Genomic DNA, 15,029 nt, shown 5'->3' with positions numbered 1-15,029 from the left:
ATGTTCTCTTCTTGGTTTGCCACTATATCTGTGTACTGCCTGTTGAGCTCCAGCATGACTTTGTAATCAGTGTTTTGTTCTGAATTTTGGATTACTTAATCCAACTTTTTTTCTTATTTCTATAAGTTTTTGAGTGGCTTCACTGTATGTGCAGTGAGTTTAGTCACTATGATATCTGCCAAATACCTATCTATGTAGAAGTTGTTGAAGCACTCACTTGAAGCAGCTAAATGGCTGGAGACCTAACCTCTACTGGAAGGTATCTTTTTGATTATACCAGTCTGTTTAATCTACATGGGAATCATGTGAATTATTAATCTTTCAAAGGTAGGGGCAAATCTTTTGACCTTTGGTTTAGAGAGAATTTATTCTAGGTGAGTTCCAGGGGATGGGAGGAGAGAGACAGAGTAGAGTGTATATTTCAGTAACCAAAGGAATTCTGTTTCCTACTTACTGTAGGTGGGGAAACACTTCTTAAGATTAGCAGAAGAAGAAGATGAAGAACTTAACAGTTGCAGTGCAGTTGACTGGTTCATCCTTGCTGCTAAGCAGGGTCGAAGAGAAGCTGTCAAACTGTTGCGTAGATGCCTCGCAGACAGAAGAGGTATGGATTCTCTGAGACTCCTTGCCTGTGCTTCCCACTTTATCTGAAGTAATACTGTATTTATTGTAACACTTAAATGTGTAGTTAAAATAAGATGGGAATGTTCATGGCAAAATTACGTGAGTAGTTGCTGACAGTCTGTTCAAATAGGTGATTTAAAAAACATTAATTACTGATGCTACTCAAAAGCATTTTTATTGATTATTTGCTGGAATTCCTTCATGGAATTCATGCTTGTTCTTCCCCTTCCCACCTTTCACTGAAGCTTGTTTTTCTTTGACCATGAAGGTCATATAACCACACACCATCTACATATTTGCTCGTTTCATTCTTTTGCCCCTCTCCAACCCCTCTCCAAACTGGTCTTTTTCACTGTCTTCTCCCACTTAAAGGTTCATATCTTCCTTCATGCTACTTCCCATGCTTGGAATGGTCTCCTCTTGACCGTGAACTATCTGAACTCTTATTTAGGAGGAGGAGGAGGGAGGAACCAAACAAAAAAACTCAACAAAACGATTTTCATTAACTTGTTGCTGCTTGTTACATGTCACCCATGCATATTCACACTACCTTTTTTGCTTGAATACCTACTTCAAAAGCTGAAGGATAATGCATATCTTGCACAGTCTTTGGAGTATGTTTTAAACTTAAGTGGTGTGATTAAATTTAAATAAGCAATGGGCACAAAGTGCATTTGTGCAATTTACTTAGGTGGTCAAGATGTGGATGAAACTTGAAGAGTTCTAGTCTAAACTGGGAAAAATAAATTGTGGGCAAATCTGTCATTTCTGCACAGGTGTGGGATAATAGTATGTAATGTGTTTTTCTTTTCTTGAGGTATTACTTCCGAGAATGAGCAAGAAGTGAAAAAGTTATCATCTGAGACTGACTTGGAGAGAGCTGTGAGGAAAGCTGCCTTAGTCATGTATTGGAAATTAAACCCAAAAAAGAAGAAGCAATTAGAAGTTTCTGAACTACTGGAAAATGTTGGGCAAGTTGACAATGAAGGTTTGTTAACAATGAGTGAACTGATTTGTGGTATTGCTACAATACAGACTCGCAGGCAGAATACAGCTCAAAACTTAAAGGGCTTTATAAACAATCAGATATGAGGTAACAGTAAATGTATGAGCTACTTAAGAAAAAGTAACATTAACAACTTGTAACTCACTTACTAACTCTGCTCTCTGGACCAACAGCTAGTTCATAAAGTCCTGCCAACCCTTGCTGTAGCTGTGATTCAATTAAGCACTCATTCATAGAATCATAGAATAGTTAGGGTTGGAACCAAATGTTAAAAATATCTTCATTTGGCACCTGCTGTCCTTGAAAAGTAATTTTAACGCATTTACTCGATTTATTTACTTATTTATCCCTTAACAGTCATCCTCATAATATGTTAGTACATACTTCAAGTTACAAACCTAGTCTTCAAGACACCCGTCTCACTCTGCTGTTACAGCAGTATATGTTAACTATATCAATGCTATTCCCTTTTCTAATACAGTAATGGGGTATATAAAGCTATATAGCCACTCCTTACCTGTTTATATGTACATTTATCTTTTTCCTGATTTTGAGAAGATACCATTCTCCAGATACCACAGTTTGAAGAACATTCCAGTTATTTTTGATCACTTTAATTGACTGCTTTGATTTACCATTGACTTCTGTTATTGAACCAGATGGTGATAAGCAACCTGGCCCACTCCCAAAGTCAGTGCAGAAGCAAAGAAGAATGCTGGAGCGATTAGTGAGCTGTGAATGTGAGTGCATTCTGCTGCTTTCAATCTTTGCCTGTGGTTTTGGTTTCTGTTTTGTTTTGCTAAGCAATTCTGTGCTGTCAGAGTAGGTATGTATACAAGTTTGTGTTGGTGTAAACCGACTGTCAGTTTATTATATGTGCATGATAAATACCTGATCTGCATGTGATGTTAGAAAAGACATCACCTTTATAGTCAACTTGTCAGTGATTAGTATTCTAAGAGGAGTTTGCATGTCAATTGTTATTTTTATATTCTTGACCTTTCAGAACATACAAGTCTATTCAGCAAAAAAAAGCCTTTGCACTTCCATTTTTCTTTTAGTTTAAACTGTAGTAACCTTTCTGATTACAAGATGGAAAGTAATTATGCAACCATTTAATACAGACAGATCCCTCATTCTATTTGCTTTGCTTCTGTTTGCTATTCCCTTATAATTAATGTTTGTCATTTCATATTTGTTTAAGAAATGATATAGGAAAGATGCAATGCACCAAGATATTTCTTTCATAACACAAGAGCAGATAGTTCATGTAGTGGAGAAAATTAAACCACTCAGCACATACAGTCAGATTTGTAGATCCAAATCTGTGAGTTCTGCAAGGTGTGTTGTGGTGGGAGGCTGGAGTTGAAATACGGTTCTCCCTAGCCTCGCTTACCTAAAAAATGCTGATATACTGCTGAGACTTCAGAAGAAAAGTCAAGTTCTTGTATTAAGAAAATGAATTCTAAACAATGCAGGATGTGTGGTTTTTCAAGAAGTTGCAGACATATAATTATGGTATATAACATAAGGTTTGATTAATTGTTGTTTGGAAAATCTCACTTCCTTGAAATGCAGAGGTCATGTTGAAATAGTTTGTGTGCAATCTGGATCAGTTTTTTGAAGAGCACTTTTAAATATTGCAAAGCATATTACATACTAGTACATCTATAGTTGAGAATACATGAAATGAAAACATCATATGTGGATTAGTGAACTGAATCTGGGGGTTTGCAGGTTTAAATTCCATGAAAGATCAGATGTACATTTCATTAGGTCAGTTTGGTGTTCACCTTCAAGGATTGTGTTTACTATGTTATGAAAATAACATTCCTAAGAAGAATGACATATTTCAGTTTTACATTAACTTTCACAGAAGTAAAACAGGAGGAGGGACACAGGCATGTATATATAAGTAAGGAAGGAGGTGATGGGAGAAATAGTATTTTGGAGACTGTGCTTCTGGTCCTGTCAGAACTTGTGCAAGAAGAGGTCAGCTGTTCTTGTGACTTGTTTGCTACTTCTGGAAAGCTAGAAATAGCCCTTCAAGGGTGAGACCTTTGTGTTTCATTGTCCAGTCACTGTATCATGAGTTCATTGGAGCTGTGTTGCGTTGGTGCAACACTAATGTTCTTTCCATCCCTTAACCAAACAGGACATGCTGGATAAAGCAAGTGCAAAGCAAGTCATTTTGTTCTGGATTCTTAAGTAATTCAGAGAGTGTCAGGAAAAGGAACTGGCAATTTCTTTAATTTTATTTTTTTTGAAGGTTTAAGTGGCAGATAAAATAACAGGAGAGTAAATGAACCTACAGGTAAGTGTAGGCAGAAATTGATGTGCATATTTTTCTTTTTTCGATGGCAGATGGGGGAGGCAGGGGAATTTGTCAGAACCAAATTGAAGAAAAAAAATCTCTGAATAATAAAGTAGGATCTACAACATACGCTTTTTATATCAATTTTAGAGACACTTGGATGACAAAATACTAATAACATTTAAAAATGAAGTTTTCATCAAACGCTTAAAGTAGGAGTTAAGCTGTTACCTCTTCTCTGGAGAGCTTTTATCTTTTCATGGGTGAAAAAGAATTTACTTCTCTGATCCACTTGAGTTTCTCCATTCATCTTGCTAGCAGGAGATTCTTCCTGCAGTTTTAATATATTGCCAATATTTGGAAGATAATTTTTGAGCCACATACATGCTTGCAGATATCTGATCTGGCCTATCCTTAGTGGAGGTATAAACAGAAAATTAGATCTGGCTTTGTCAGCGGTCAGTTGTTGCATGCCTGAAAGTATACATGCCATTATATTTGTTAGGTTGTCTGTGCATGGTAAGTTAAAACTCCTTCCCTCTCAGGATGTCCCATGGTCCTGTAAAAGTGCTGTTGAGGAATTTTTGTGAGGTTCTAACCTTGTCTGCTTGCTGATCCCACACCAAAATCCTATCTTACCACTGTATATTTTGTCCCAATAAATTTAGGTGACAGATTTGGCATTAGGCTTGATCTGGACCCCACCAAGATAGCTAAGGTGTCTCATTGATTTCCTGGTGCAAGTGCTGTTGCCTTTCAGTCTGTGAATTGTAAAAATAGTTAGCAAGAATAAATCCTTTCTTGGTTGTTTGGAGGCATGCCAGATGGTATTTTATGGAACGTGCATGTTCATGCAATGGTGGAGGGAGTAAAAGTCCAAGCAAAAGGCAACATTCATGTTGTAAGATTAAAGCAAAGGATAGATAGATTGTAAGCTGCTGTTTTTCTGTTGAACTTTCTAACACGCCTTTTCATGTAGCAGGTATCTCACGACAAATGTTTTATTTTGTGCTGTATCTACAGTGTTTTCAGTAGTAAATACTGATACATTCCCGTGTAATTTCTATAAATGTAGCATTTAAAATAATTTCTTAATAGGCTCAAACCCACTATTCCTCTGATTTTAAATTTAGTGCAGCAGTTCAGTTTTTTGTATCTTTAAAATCTCAAACTAGTACTAAGCAGGCCAGCTTTCCTACCTGTGTATCAGCTGACTAGCTAAATTTACTGTGTAGGAGTTGTGTTACAGATTTTTGTCATTCAAAAGTCTTTCATATCTACAGCAATGTCATTTGCTTTAGTATATGAAAAAAAAGCTGTTGCTAATTATCCTTCTTTACAAACGACATCAAACTTGTCTACTATAGAAATGAACTAATCCATGCTAATGTAAGGAACTGGCTGTGCAGAGTTTGGAGCAGTGTATAAATCATTTTCTGTCTTGCAGCATCCCTACAGTTTTCAGAAGTAATTTCTTGCCTCCCTTCTGCTCACAAGAGTGGATAAGGATCTTCAGGGCAGACTGGTACATTTGCCTCTGTGCACAACTAAGTGAAATATTTTGTTACTATTTGGTTTAGATCACAGGTGATTTTGTTGATACGGTTTGGGGGAGACCATTTGTATAGCCACACAGCATAGTGAATTAATACACTGTAAATAATCTATATTAAGTCTTGTAGATGTGAATAATTGGGCATTTACCATAATTATGTCTGCAATTTCTGAACTCAGAAAAATGACAACACATTAAATGCCAAATTAGAAGTTAGTTTTTTAATTAATAACATACAGACAATTCATTACTGTTCCTATACAATTCTTTGCTTTCAGTGTGGCTGTTGGTTAAAGATGGCTCTCAAGCAGTTGTAAAAGATAAAATATCTTACGATTTAAAACTGTTTGACCTAATCCAGTAGTCTTTTTTTTTTTTTCTTGGAATACTTGCAGATAAGATATGTTCACACACTCTGTTCTCCTGCTTACTGGTATAATAAACTTACCTGCTCATCTGACAAGATTTAGAGTAGTCATATGTTGCTGGCACAAGCACGGATCTCAGAACAAGTGGCAACACATAATCCACAAAGTGTTGTGATGCTATTTATTCAGTGTCTGTATTTTATCTTATAGCTAAAAAGTTTATTGCTTTGGATGACTTTGTTGAAATTACCAAGAAGTACGCAAAGGGAATCATCCCGTCTAACCTGATCATGCATGAAGAGGAAGATGATGAATTGGCAGGGAAGACTCCTGAAGAGCTACCGCTGCGGCTGAAGGTAAAAAAGCAATACTGAACAGGTCATGTTGAAGGGCTCTTAGGTGTTACAGTCAAGACAGAAGTGACTTGCACTTGACTCTCAGAGCTGATGTTTAATCTATATAAGTCAGTGTCACTGCTTTAATTTCTTTTTGGACTTGAATTCATATATATGTTTACAGTTTCATATATATGAGTCATAAATTTAAGAAAAAGGAGTAATTATTTTCCCTAGAAGAGGGCAATCTGCCTTCATTACATCTCAGCAAGGATTTGAATGTCCCTATCATAACTGTCATATTTTTATCACAGATGTCATGATATGTTTCATATCATACCTATTTAAACAGGAGCAAGCAGGCCATAGCCTTGAGGTGTGAAGTTTTTATTATGAAGGAATTCAAGAACAGTAGAACTTCCTGTTAGTTTCTACACTGATACTTCATTAGGTAGTGAAAGTAAAAAGGGAAATTGAGGTGCCTGCATTCATACTGGTATAAATTTCAAGCGAGGTAGGGGGTTTCTAGCTGCTGACATGAGAGGTTTTGTTGTAATTGTTGTTGTTTTGTTGTCCATTATCATATGGTAGGGGTGGAAAAAAAAAAGGATGAGGGGTATGTCTTTCCAGGCATTTGAATAACTAATACTCTGAAATAGATGCATTTACAAAGAACAGCTAATAAATAAGCTTATGCCCAAGTTGTTGTGGGTTTCCCCAGTTCATCACAGTGCTGAAACATTCTTTGCCTTCCCCTTGAACTAATTAATCTAAGTTAATTAAGCCTAAGTTCTGAGAAGACATAAAATCTGTATGGAGGAAGGAGGATTGTTCACAGCATCTAATAGGCAGATGCAGTATTTTGAGTGTGTGTTTGAAAAATCCTGTACCTTTTTATTGATCCTATGTAAAGTGCATGGCTGGTCACAGGGAGAGGATTCAGTCCAGCAATTCCTCTGTTCTCTGGTGACTGTGTTGGAAAATGCCACACATCAGATAGGTAGTTTTAAGATCCTGTACAGTTACTGTTCTGGACTTAAAAGAATCTCTAAACGTGTAGTAATTATAGATAAAAATATTTATGCTGCTTCCAAATGATATTTTGATACCTGTATCTTTAGCTGCTTGGGAAGAATTGTTTTAAAGATAAACCACAGCTGTAAAGACTTCCTGTAAGTGCTTATGAATCATATGCACCAATTCCTGTAGTATATATGTGTATCACAATATATAGCATAATTCTTGCAGAACAGTGGCAAAGTTAAGTGCTTTAAAGCTACAGTTCTCACAGCTCAGGTAATAACCTAAGGTAGCACAAGACTGGAGCCATGTAGTTTATCTTCAGTATGAAGTTAGCAGAGCAGAATAGTTGACTAGGAAGCCATTTAACTGTGTGTCAGAGGTAATGAAATACATCTTTCATGAAATCAAAATCGCCTCTGAGCTTCATCTGACTGAATTAATCAAAATAAAGCTAATAATCTCAAAGTAATCTAATTTTATTGGCAACTGTCATCTTCATCTGAAATATAAATTTTTTCATGTCAGCTGATGTTAGACAACTGACTGCCCATAAATAAAATGCTCATAAATAAAATGCTTCTTTCTGTCTTTCCAGGTTGTAAAATATCCACTTCATGCCATTATGGAAATTAAAGAATACCTGATAGATATTGCATCAAAGGCAGGAATGCATTGGCTGTCTACCATTGTTCCAACACACCATATCAATGCTCTCATCTTTTTCTTCATCATCAGTAATCTGACAATTGAGTTTTTTGCCTTCATTATTCCATTAGTCATATTCTATTTGTCCTTCATTTCCATGGTGATTTGCACACTGAAAGTTTTTCAGGACAGTAAGGCTTGGGAAAACTTTCGCACGTTGACTGACTTACTGCTTCGTTTTGAACCAAACCTAGATGTTGAGCAAGCTGAGGTGAACTTTGGATGGAATCACTTAGAGCCATATATCTATTTTTTACTCTCTGTATTCTTTGTCATTTTTTCCTTCCCTATAGCAAGCAAAGACTGCATACCATGCTCAGAATTAGCTACCATCTCAGTTTTCTTCACAGTGACAAGTTACATGAGTTTAAGCACTTGTGCAGAACCTTACACACGAAGAGCATTAATGACTGAGGTGGCAGCAGGTTGCTTGTCCCTGTTGCAGGTATTACCTGGGAATTTTGGCTACTTGCAATTTTTGGGTAAAACATTCTTTACTGTTCCTGTAGGCCATTTCTTTGTGATAAACGTAAGCATCCCATGCCTTCTGTTTTTGTACTTGTTCTATCTTTTCTTTAGAATGGCACAACTACGGAATTTTAAAGGTACCTACTGCTACCTGGTCCCATATCTGGTCTGCTTTATGTGGTGTGAACTCTCTGTGGTCATTCTGCGGGAGTCCTCTGGCATTGGGCTTGTTCGTGCCTCAATCGGTTATTTCCTCTTTCTCTTTGCACTCCCAGTGCTAGGTATAGGCATTGCAGTGATGTGTCTTATCCATTTCATTAAGTGGTTTGTGTCTCTGGAGCTCATGAAAATTTTAGTGACTCTGGTTTTGTGTACTGTTCCTTTGCTCTTCCACTGGTGGACAAAAGTTAACTTCTCTGTAGTGGAAATGTTTAAATCCCTGACTCGTAGCTCAATTGTGAAACTCATTCTAGTGTGGATTACTGCTGTAGTGTTGTTCTGTTGGTTCTATGTGTATCGATCAGAGGGAATGAAAGTTTACAACTCCACCTTGACGTGGAATCAATATTCTTTCCTCTGCGGACCCAGGTCGTGGAAGGAGACAAACATGGCCCGCACTCAGATTCTATGTAGTCACCTGGAGGGTCACAGAGTGACGTGGACAGGGCGGTTCAAGTATGTGCGTGTGACTGAAATCGACAATAGTGCAGAATCTGCAATAAATATGCTTCCACTTTTTATTGGTGATTGGATGAGATGCTTGTATGGTGAAACCTACCCTGTCTGTGACCCCAAAAATGTGACGCTAGAGGAGGAAGAATTGTGTCGTCTCAAGTATTTGACAAAGCATAACTGCCACATGAAAATGTTTGATCGGTACAAATTTGAAATAACTGTGGGCATGCCTTTCAGTAGCAAAAATGGAACCAAGCCTATAGAGGAGGATGATATAACCAAAGATATTGTGCTGAAGGCAAGCAGTGAGTTTAAAAAAGTGTTGTTGAACTTGAGGCAAGGGAGTATAATTGAATTCAGCACAATTCTGGAGGGCCGTCTTGGCAGTAAATGGCCTGTCTTTGAACTGAAAGCAATCACTTGCTTGAATTGCATGTCTAAACTCTTACCTGCTGGGAGGCATGTGAAAATAGAGCAAGACTGGAGGAGCACAGTGCATACAGCCATTAAATTCGCTTTTGATTTTTTCTTCTTTCCATTCCTGTCAGCTGCATAATGAGCTCTCATATTGGTTCAGTGTACGCTGCATTTACACCATCAAAGGGTTGGCTTCTTAAAAGGTTAAGGAAAAAAAAAGAAACAAAAACCAAAGCCACCTACCTGTAGCAATGCTCAAAATGTATGCTACTGTAGAGCATTGGTTGAGTTTTGCAAGTGTACACACTGTATCCTGACTTTAAACCCTGTATGACTGAAGTAATATATGCCGGTTTAATATTATAAATGAATACAGGGGATTGCTGCTGACTAATTGCATGGAGACTATTTTGTCCACAATGGATATATATTTGCCTGTGGTACGACACTAGATGAATTCACTTGCTCGATGTTAAAAGCACTTTACTCTTTAAATATTCACAATGTGCCCATTTGTATTTTCACAGGCATGACTTAGAATAGGTAGCTGACAACAGGTTGTGTTGCATATATTGCTTATATTTATTTGGTGTTTTCTAGATAAAAGTGATCTTACAGTCAGTACCTGGCGGTGTACAGTTCTGCATACAGAACTCCTTGTTTCACTATTGGTTCAGAAGATAGTGACTCTAATGTTTTCTGGAAGGGCACAACATTTTGCACCCAGCAAGGCTATAAAACCTTCTCGAGCATAAACCATACTGTACAAAATATGCTATTTGTCCTGATTGGTTACAGTAGCTACATGTATGACACTAAGGTATAATCCAGGCTGTTGTGTGAAGGACGAACACCAGAGAGTAAGGCGGGTATCGAGGTGGTACCAGTAATGGACAAGCCAAAGCAACTGAAAGTAGTACCTAAACCTCTGCTGTGGAAACTGAAATAGAATGTTTGTCTAATGATTTGTATTGTGCAGATAAACATAAAATACAAACTTGAATTAAATGGGTACATTTGTTCCCAATGCTTTGATGTTGTGAGCAGTTTTTTATGTTGCACTATAACAGATTTCACTGAGAAATACAATCTAGAGTAAAATGGTGTGGTGTGAGATATTTGAAGTTCTGCTTCACATTATTTAAAACTACCAGTAAAATCTGAATAGGCTGTTGTAGCTATGAAATCTACACGTACAGCTTACCTCTGCTTTCGTTGTGACTTACTACCTTTTTTGACCACTAGATGACTGTACTTCACCGATACATCACGTTTTTTCATCCACAGATCCTATTAGATGCATTAGATTCTTTTTTGTCCTTTGCATATTAGTCATATGGGGATGGGGAGAAGTGTTATCAGTGAAAGCTCTTGGTAGAGAAGGGGAAGCTTCTGCGAACAACGAAGCATTTGGCTGCAGTCCCAACTGTGGGACCCTCTTGAACATCACCTTATGCTGCAGGTAGGAAGAAGCCAAAGGCACGTACAGGTGTGCTGCTCTGGTCCCAGGTGGTGAGCAAAGCATGATGCTGCAGAGCAGAAGCCTCTGCCATCCAAAGCCACATGGATCAGAAAATCAGTGGAGTAGGTTCATGTCTTCTGGGTGCTTCCAGCTTTGAAAGTTGTCAGTGATCTCTGGTTCCAACTGGGGAAAAGAAATGGTGTTAAGATGCAAATTTGGCTTAGTTTCATTAACCTGGTCCAAGTTCGGATGGAAATAAGCTGGACTTAGCCCTTTCTCCTCCTTTGGTTAGCACATCCATAGGCTCTTTTTCAATGCCAAAACATTCTTCCTGGCTGTAAAATATAAGCACAAAACATGCAGGGTTTTTTTTTAAATCTTTTTGTTTCCTTTTTTTTTTTTTTTTTTGTTACTTATACATAATTGTGAAACTTCATATGTAAGCAGGGGGAAAAATGCAAAAGTCTTGGTATTCAGTGGTAATGTTAAAAAATTCTTCTGGTTTTAGCTTTTGTTCTTAGTAAGGATGACAATTTACTGACTTACTGTGGTGCATTTTGAAGAAGTTACTAACAAAAGGGTTAATCCAGGTACTTCAGTTCCCATCTGAAACATGGTCTGAGGCTTAACTCCAACACCTCTGAGACTTCTAGTTCAGCCCTTTCTGAGGAAATTAATAAGGGGTATTAGCATATAGCTTACTACTTTTGCAATTAATTATTAGGTAAAACTTTAGTTCCGTGGAGGAGGGAGCTCCCTCAAGGATAGTGGTACCAATACCAGCCAGATTCCAAGTTACACAATTTCCCTTTATGCTCTTACATCAAAAATAACCCCTGGACTAGCTAGATACTGGGAAAAGTAATCCACATGCTCTGTAGCGACAGGTTGATGGGGACAGTTGAACTCATCAGATGCTTCTTTCCAACAGAGGTGAAAAGTTTTGAACATCAGCACATAGTAGGCCATTTTCCACACATTTTCAGCTCTTCTGTGTATCCAAAAGGGAAAGAGGAGGTAAATCTGAGCTCAAGACCTTTAAATAATGCCCTTTAAAGCTAGTTCTTGAGTGTTCCTTTTTTGAGGCTTTTCATGGAAAAAGAGGATGCATTAGTGGTAATGCAAGGGATAACTACTCCATTTTCTTGTCTGTCTAGTCTTCTGTGTTCTGAAACCTTTAGCAAATAAACCTTTTCTTTCTAATTGTATCTCAGCTGACAGGCACAAAATCGCTATTACTTAATAAGCAATTGCAGTTCCAGGCAGGGTGTTTTTGCAAAGGGTGCTTCTCTGTACTTCACATCTTGCAAGCAAACAGCACAAAATAACTTTGTTCCCATCATCTGTGCTACAGCTCTATATTCCAAGCCAGTCCATCTTCTAGACTGTAAAGGAGACAGAATGTGGCAGCTGCTGTTAATTATTCAATTAATCCTACATTTATTATTTTCTTACTCAGTTTTGAAGACATGATGAATTATGAGCAGTTCCAAAGATAGGTGCCCTTTCAGTCTTCTGAATTAGTATTAATTAACTGAGGAGGAGGAGAGTACATGGCTATTGACATATCTAAATTAAGTTCTGCTGTTCTTCTGTAAGCTCAGCTTTAGCATTTAGAATATACAGAAGTTAAATACTCATTATTTGAATTTCATCCTCAAAGTAATGTGACAAAGTACTGCTTGTTCTCCAAACTGGTACATGTTTCCATAAGCACAGAAGAACAACAACGCATGTATAGAAAGTCTGAATAACTCAAGAGCCTACTCTGTAATGACTAACAGCCTTTTGCGGTAGGCAAGAATGCAAAGGGTTTGTACTCTGCATTTTGCCCTGTTCTCCCAGAGCAGGGAAGCAGTAGGCCTGTAGGAAGTACATGTGGTTTTATTCCCAGAACTATCTGTGCTTAAGTGCCTTAAAATAGCTATTATTAATTGTAAAATTGCTTGCAATTTTTGTGTGAAGCAGGGCAACGAGATTGTTACCATTTGGGTATCGCAGCCCTTTCTTACTGCTGGTGAGCTTGAGTCTTTGACATAAGATGCCACCTTCCAGAGCACACCCATATCTGTGTGCCTTTTGCTTCTCTATTTCCACTGAAAAGGGTAAAAGACGTTTCAAGGTTGCAAATACTTTCTTAATGCTATTGAAACCCATTGCAGCCTTTCAGGGTAAGGGTCAAAATGAAGGAGGTTAAAAGAGGCTGTGCTTTGATCTGAGATCTTCAGGGTTCATTTGGTTGAACAGCAGATAGGTACAAGGGAAAGCCCTCAATCATTAAGTTAGAAAAATATTAATCCATGCAGCAAAACCTAGGTGGAACCCACCAAGGGATACATACCCACTCTAGCAACTGCCTCCACCCATGCAGACATTACTGAAATGCAAATTGGATGCCTAGAAACTAAACAACCAAATCACATTACTTTTTATATGCATTAATTAAGATGGTTCATTTATTTCCATATTATTACTCAACAGATTTAATTAGCTTTTATTCTGGAAAGAAAAAGATCATTAATATCCTGCAACTTCCTCTTATAAATTACAGCCTGATATGGAAAAGATGAGAGTCATCTTCCCATTAAGGAGGGATGTTCAGCACTGAGAAAACTTGCATTTTCATCACCTCTAATAAACCTGAACTTCATGTTTTGAAGCAGAACAGATCATAGAAACACTGCCTGCAACCTTCTGTTATAAAACATTTCACATGAGTACAAACAGAAATGCAGAGGACATGTCTTCCCACTGGCAGCCATTGGAAGCAGCTTCTGTAAGGTTATAGCCTCATAACACTCATTTTAGCCTTCTCGTCTGACTGAAGTTTTCATTTCAATTTGTGCAGCAAGTGATGTGTTTTACTACACATTCACGTTTGAGTACTGAGTTACTTGGGGTGTTTCCTCTGAGGGGCTGCAACAGCTGCTGCTGAAACCCAGGATCTGTGCAATCCTACTGAAAGTGTACGTGTAGGTACAATCAGACTTCCCGAAATACAACAGAAACAACAGAGCAGCAGTTTATTGGTGAAGAGCTTTTTAGCCTAGAAGCAGCTGTGTGCCCAGCACACCTGTCATGTGGGCATGCCTGTGTATAACTTACCCAGCGAGTGCATACACTGGTTTTGTACCAGAGCCACCTGACACTGGAGTTTGCCCACACCCATATAAATGTGCCCCGGGAGCTTTCCTGCCACAGCAGCACATCCCCAGGGCTCCATGCTAGCCCTGATCTTTGCCATCTGGTAGATTCTTTTACCCCTAACTCCCCTCTCCCCATTTCTTGCAACCTGCACGTTCCTCCTTAACTGTCTCACTTCGCAACAAATAAAGCAATGGAATGCTGCTGTCTTCCAGAGCATTCCCAGTGCTCCTCCTGAGGAATGCGCAGGTTTTCCTACAGCTGCTTCCAGACAATAGGCTTCTATCTTCAAACCACAATAAAAATGGACGCGCTCGCAGGGCAGTGACAATACTGACTTGGCAGCCCAGACATTCACAGCCCGACAGGCTTATAGGTGTATTCCTGGAGACTGGTGGCACTGCCTGCTCAAAGATGGGTCACTTCTCTTCATGCTAGCTGCAGCAGAAGCTGTTCTCTGTGATGGATCTGGCTGCACCATCCACACCAACACATTTACAGGCTGCTGTATCCTCCTGCATCCTGCAGATCCCCATTACAAAGAAGAGAGGGCTCTACCCAAAGGTTTGTAACTGCTCCAGTGGGATGGGGGCTGGATTTACCAAGGGCAGCTGTGTTCAGTGAGCTTTGGACTTCCCCACCCGCCACCAGTAACAGAACTGAGCCAGGGTACATGCAGGCATGGCTACTCCAGTGCCGCGGTGTGCTGATGTCCCCGCTATCCTGGGTCCAGCAGTGACAGGAGCACTGCTGGGGGACGGTAGGTCTTTTGGTGGCACGATCTGGGTGGAATTGTAGGGAAAGGGGAGTCTCAGGGCTGAAGCACCACCGTGTACAGCCACAGTGAGGCGGCAGCAGCCTCTGCTCCGGACAGCTGAGTGCTTTAACGGAGCTGGGTTTGTCAGGGGGATCCCTCGCTCCCAGAGAAGGTGC

At 38.9% G+C, this 15,029-nt stretch overlaps 1 protein-coding gene across 1 annotated transcript in view; it reads left to right on the top strand.

The window, feature by feature from the left end:
• The window catches only part of WFS1 (wolframin ER transmembrane glycoprotein), a 32,964-nt gene extending 22,442 nt beyond the window's left edge, over nucleotides 1–10,522 (top strand). Inside the window, exons 4-8 of the mRNA XM_061379945.1 lie at nucleotides 460–604; nucleotides 1,442–1,612; nucleotides 2,290–2,370; nucleotides 6,078–6,223; nucleotides 7,821–10,522. Of these exons, the coding sequence (XP_061235929.1) occupies nucleotides 460–604; nucleotides 1,442–1,612; nucleotides 2,290–2,370; nucleotides 6,078–6,223; nucleotides 7,821–9,629 (2,352 nt within the window). The 3' untranslated portion in view covers nucleotides 9,630–10,522. The remainder of the gene's footprint in view (nucleotides 1–459; nucleotides 605–1,441; nucleotides 1,613–2,289; nucleotides 2,371–6,077; nucleotides 6,224–7,820) is intronic.
• The last annotated feature ends 4,507 nt before the right edge of the window (nucleotides 10,523–15,029 follow it).

Source organism: Neopsephotus bourkii, unplaced genomic scaffold, assembly GCF_033783945.1.
Source record: "Neopsephotus bourkii isolate Nb327-2 ecotype Australia unplaced genomic scaffold, CSIRO-AGI_Nbou_v1 NB_1780, whole genome shotgun sequence".
Classification (NCBI taxonomy): Eukaryota; Metazoa; Chordata; class Aves; order Psittaciformes; family Psittacidae; genus Neopsephotus; species Neopsephotus bourkii.
Note: the sequence above shows the minus strand (reverse complement) of the source record. Positions and strands in the feature narration are given on the sequence as shown.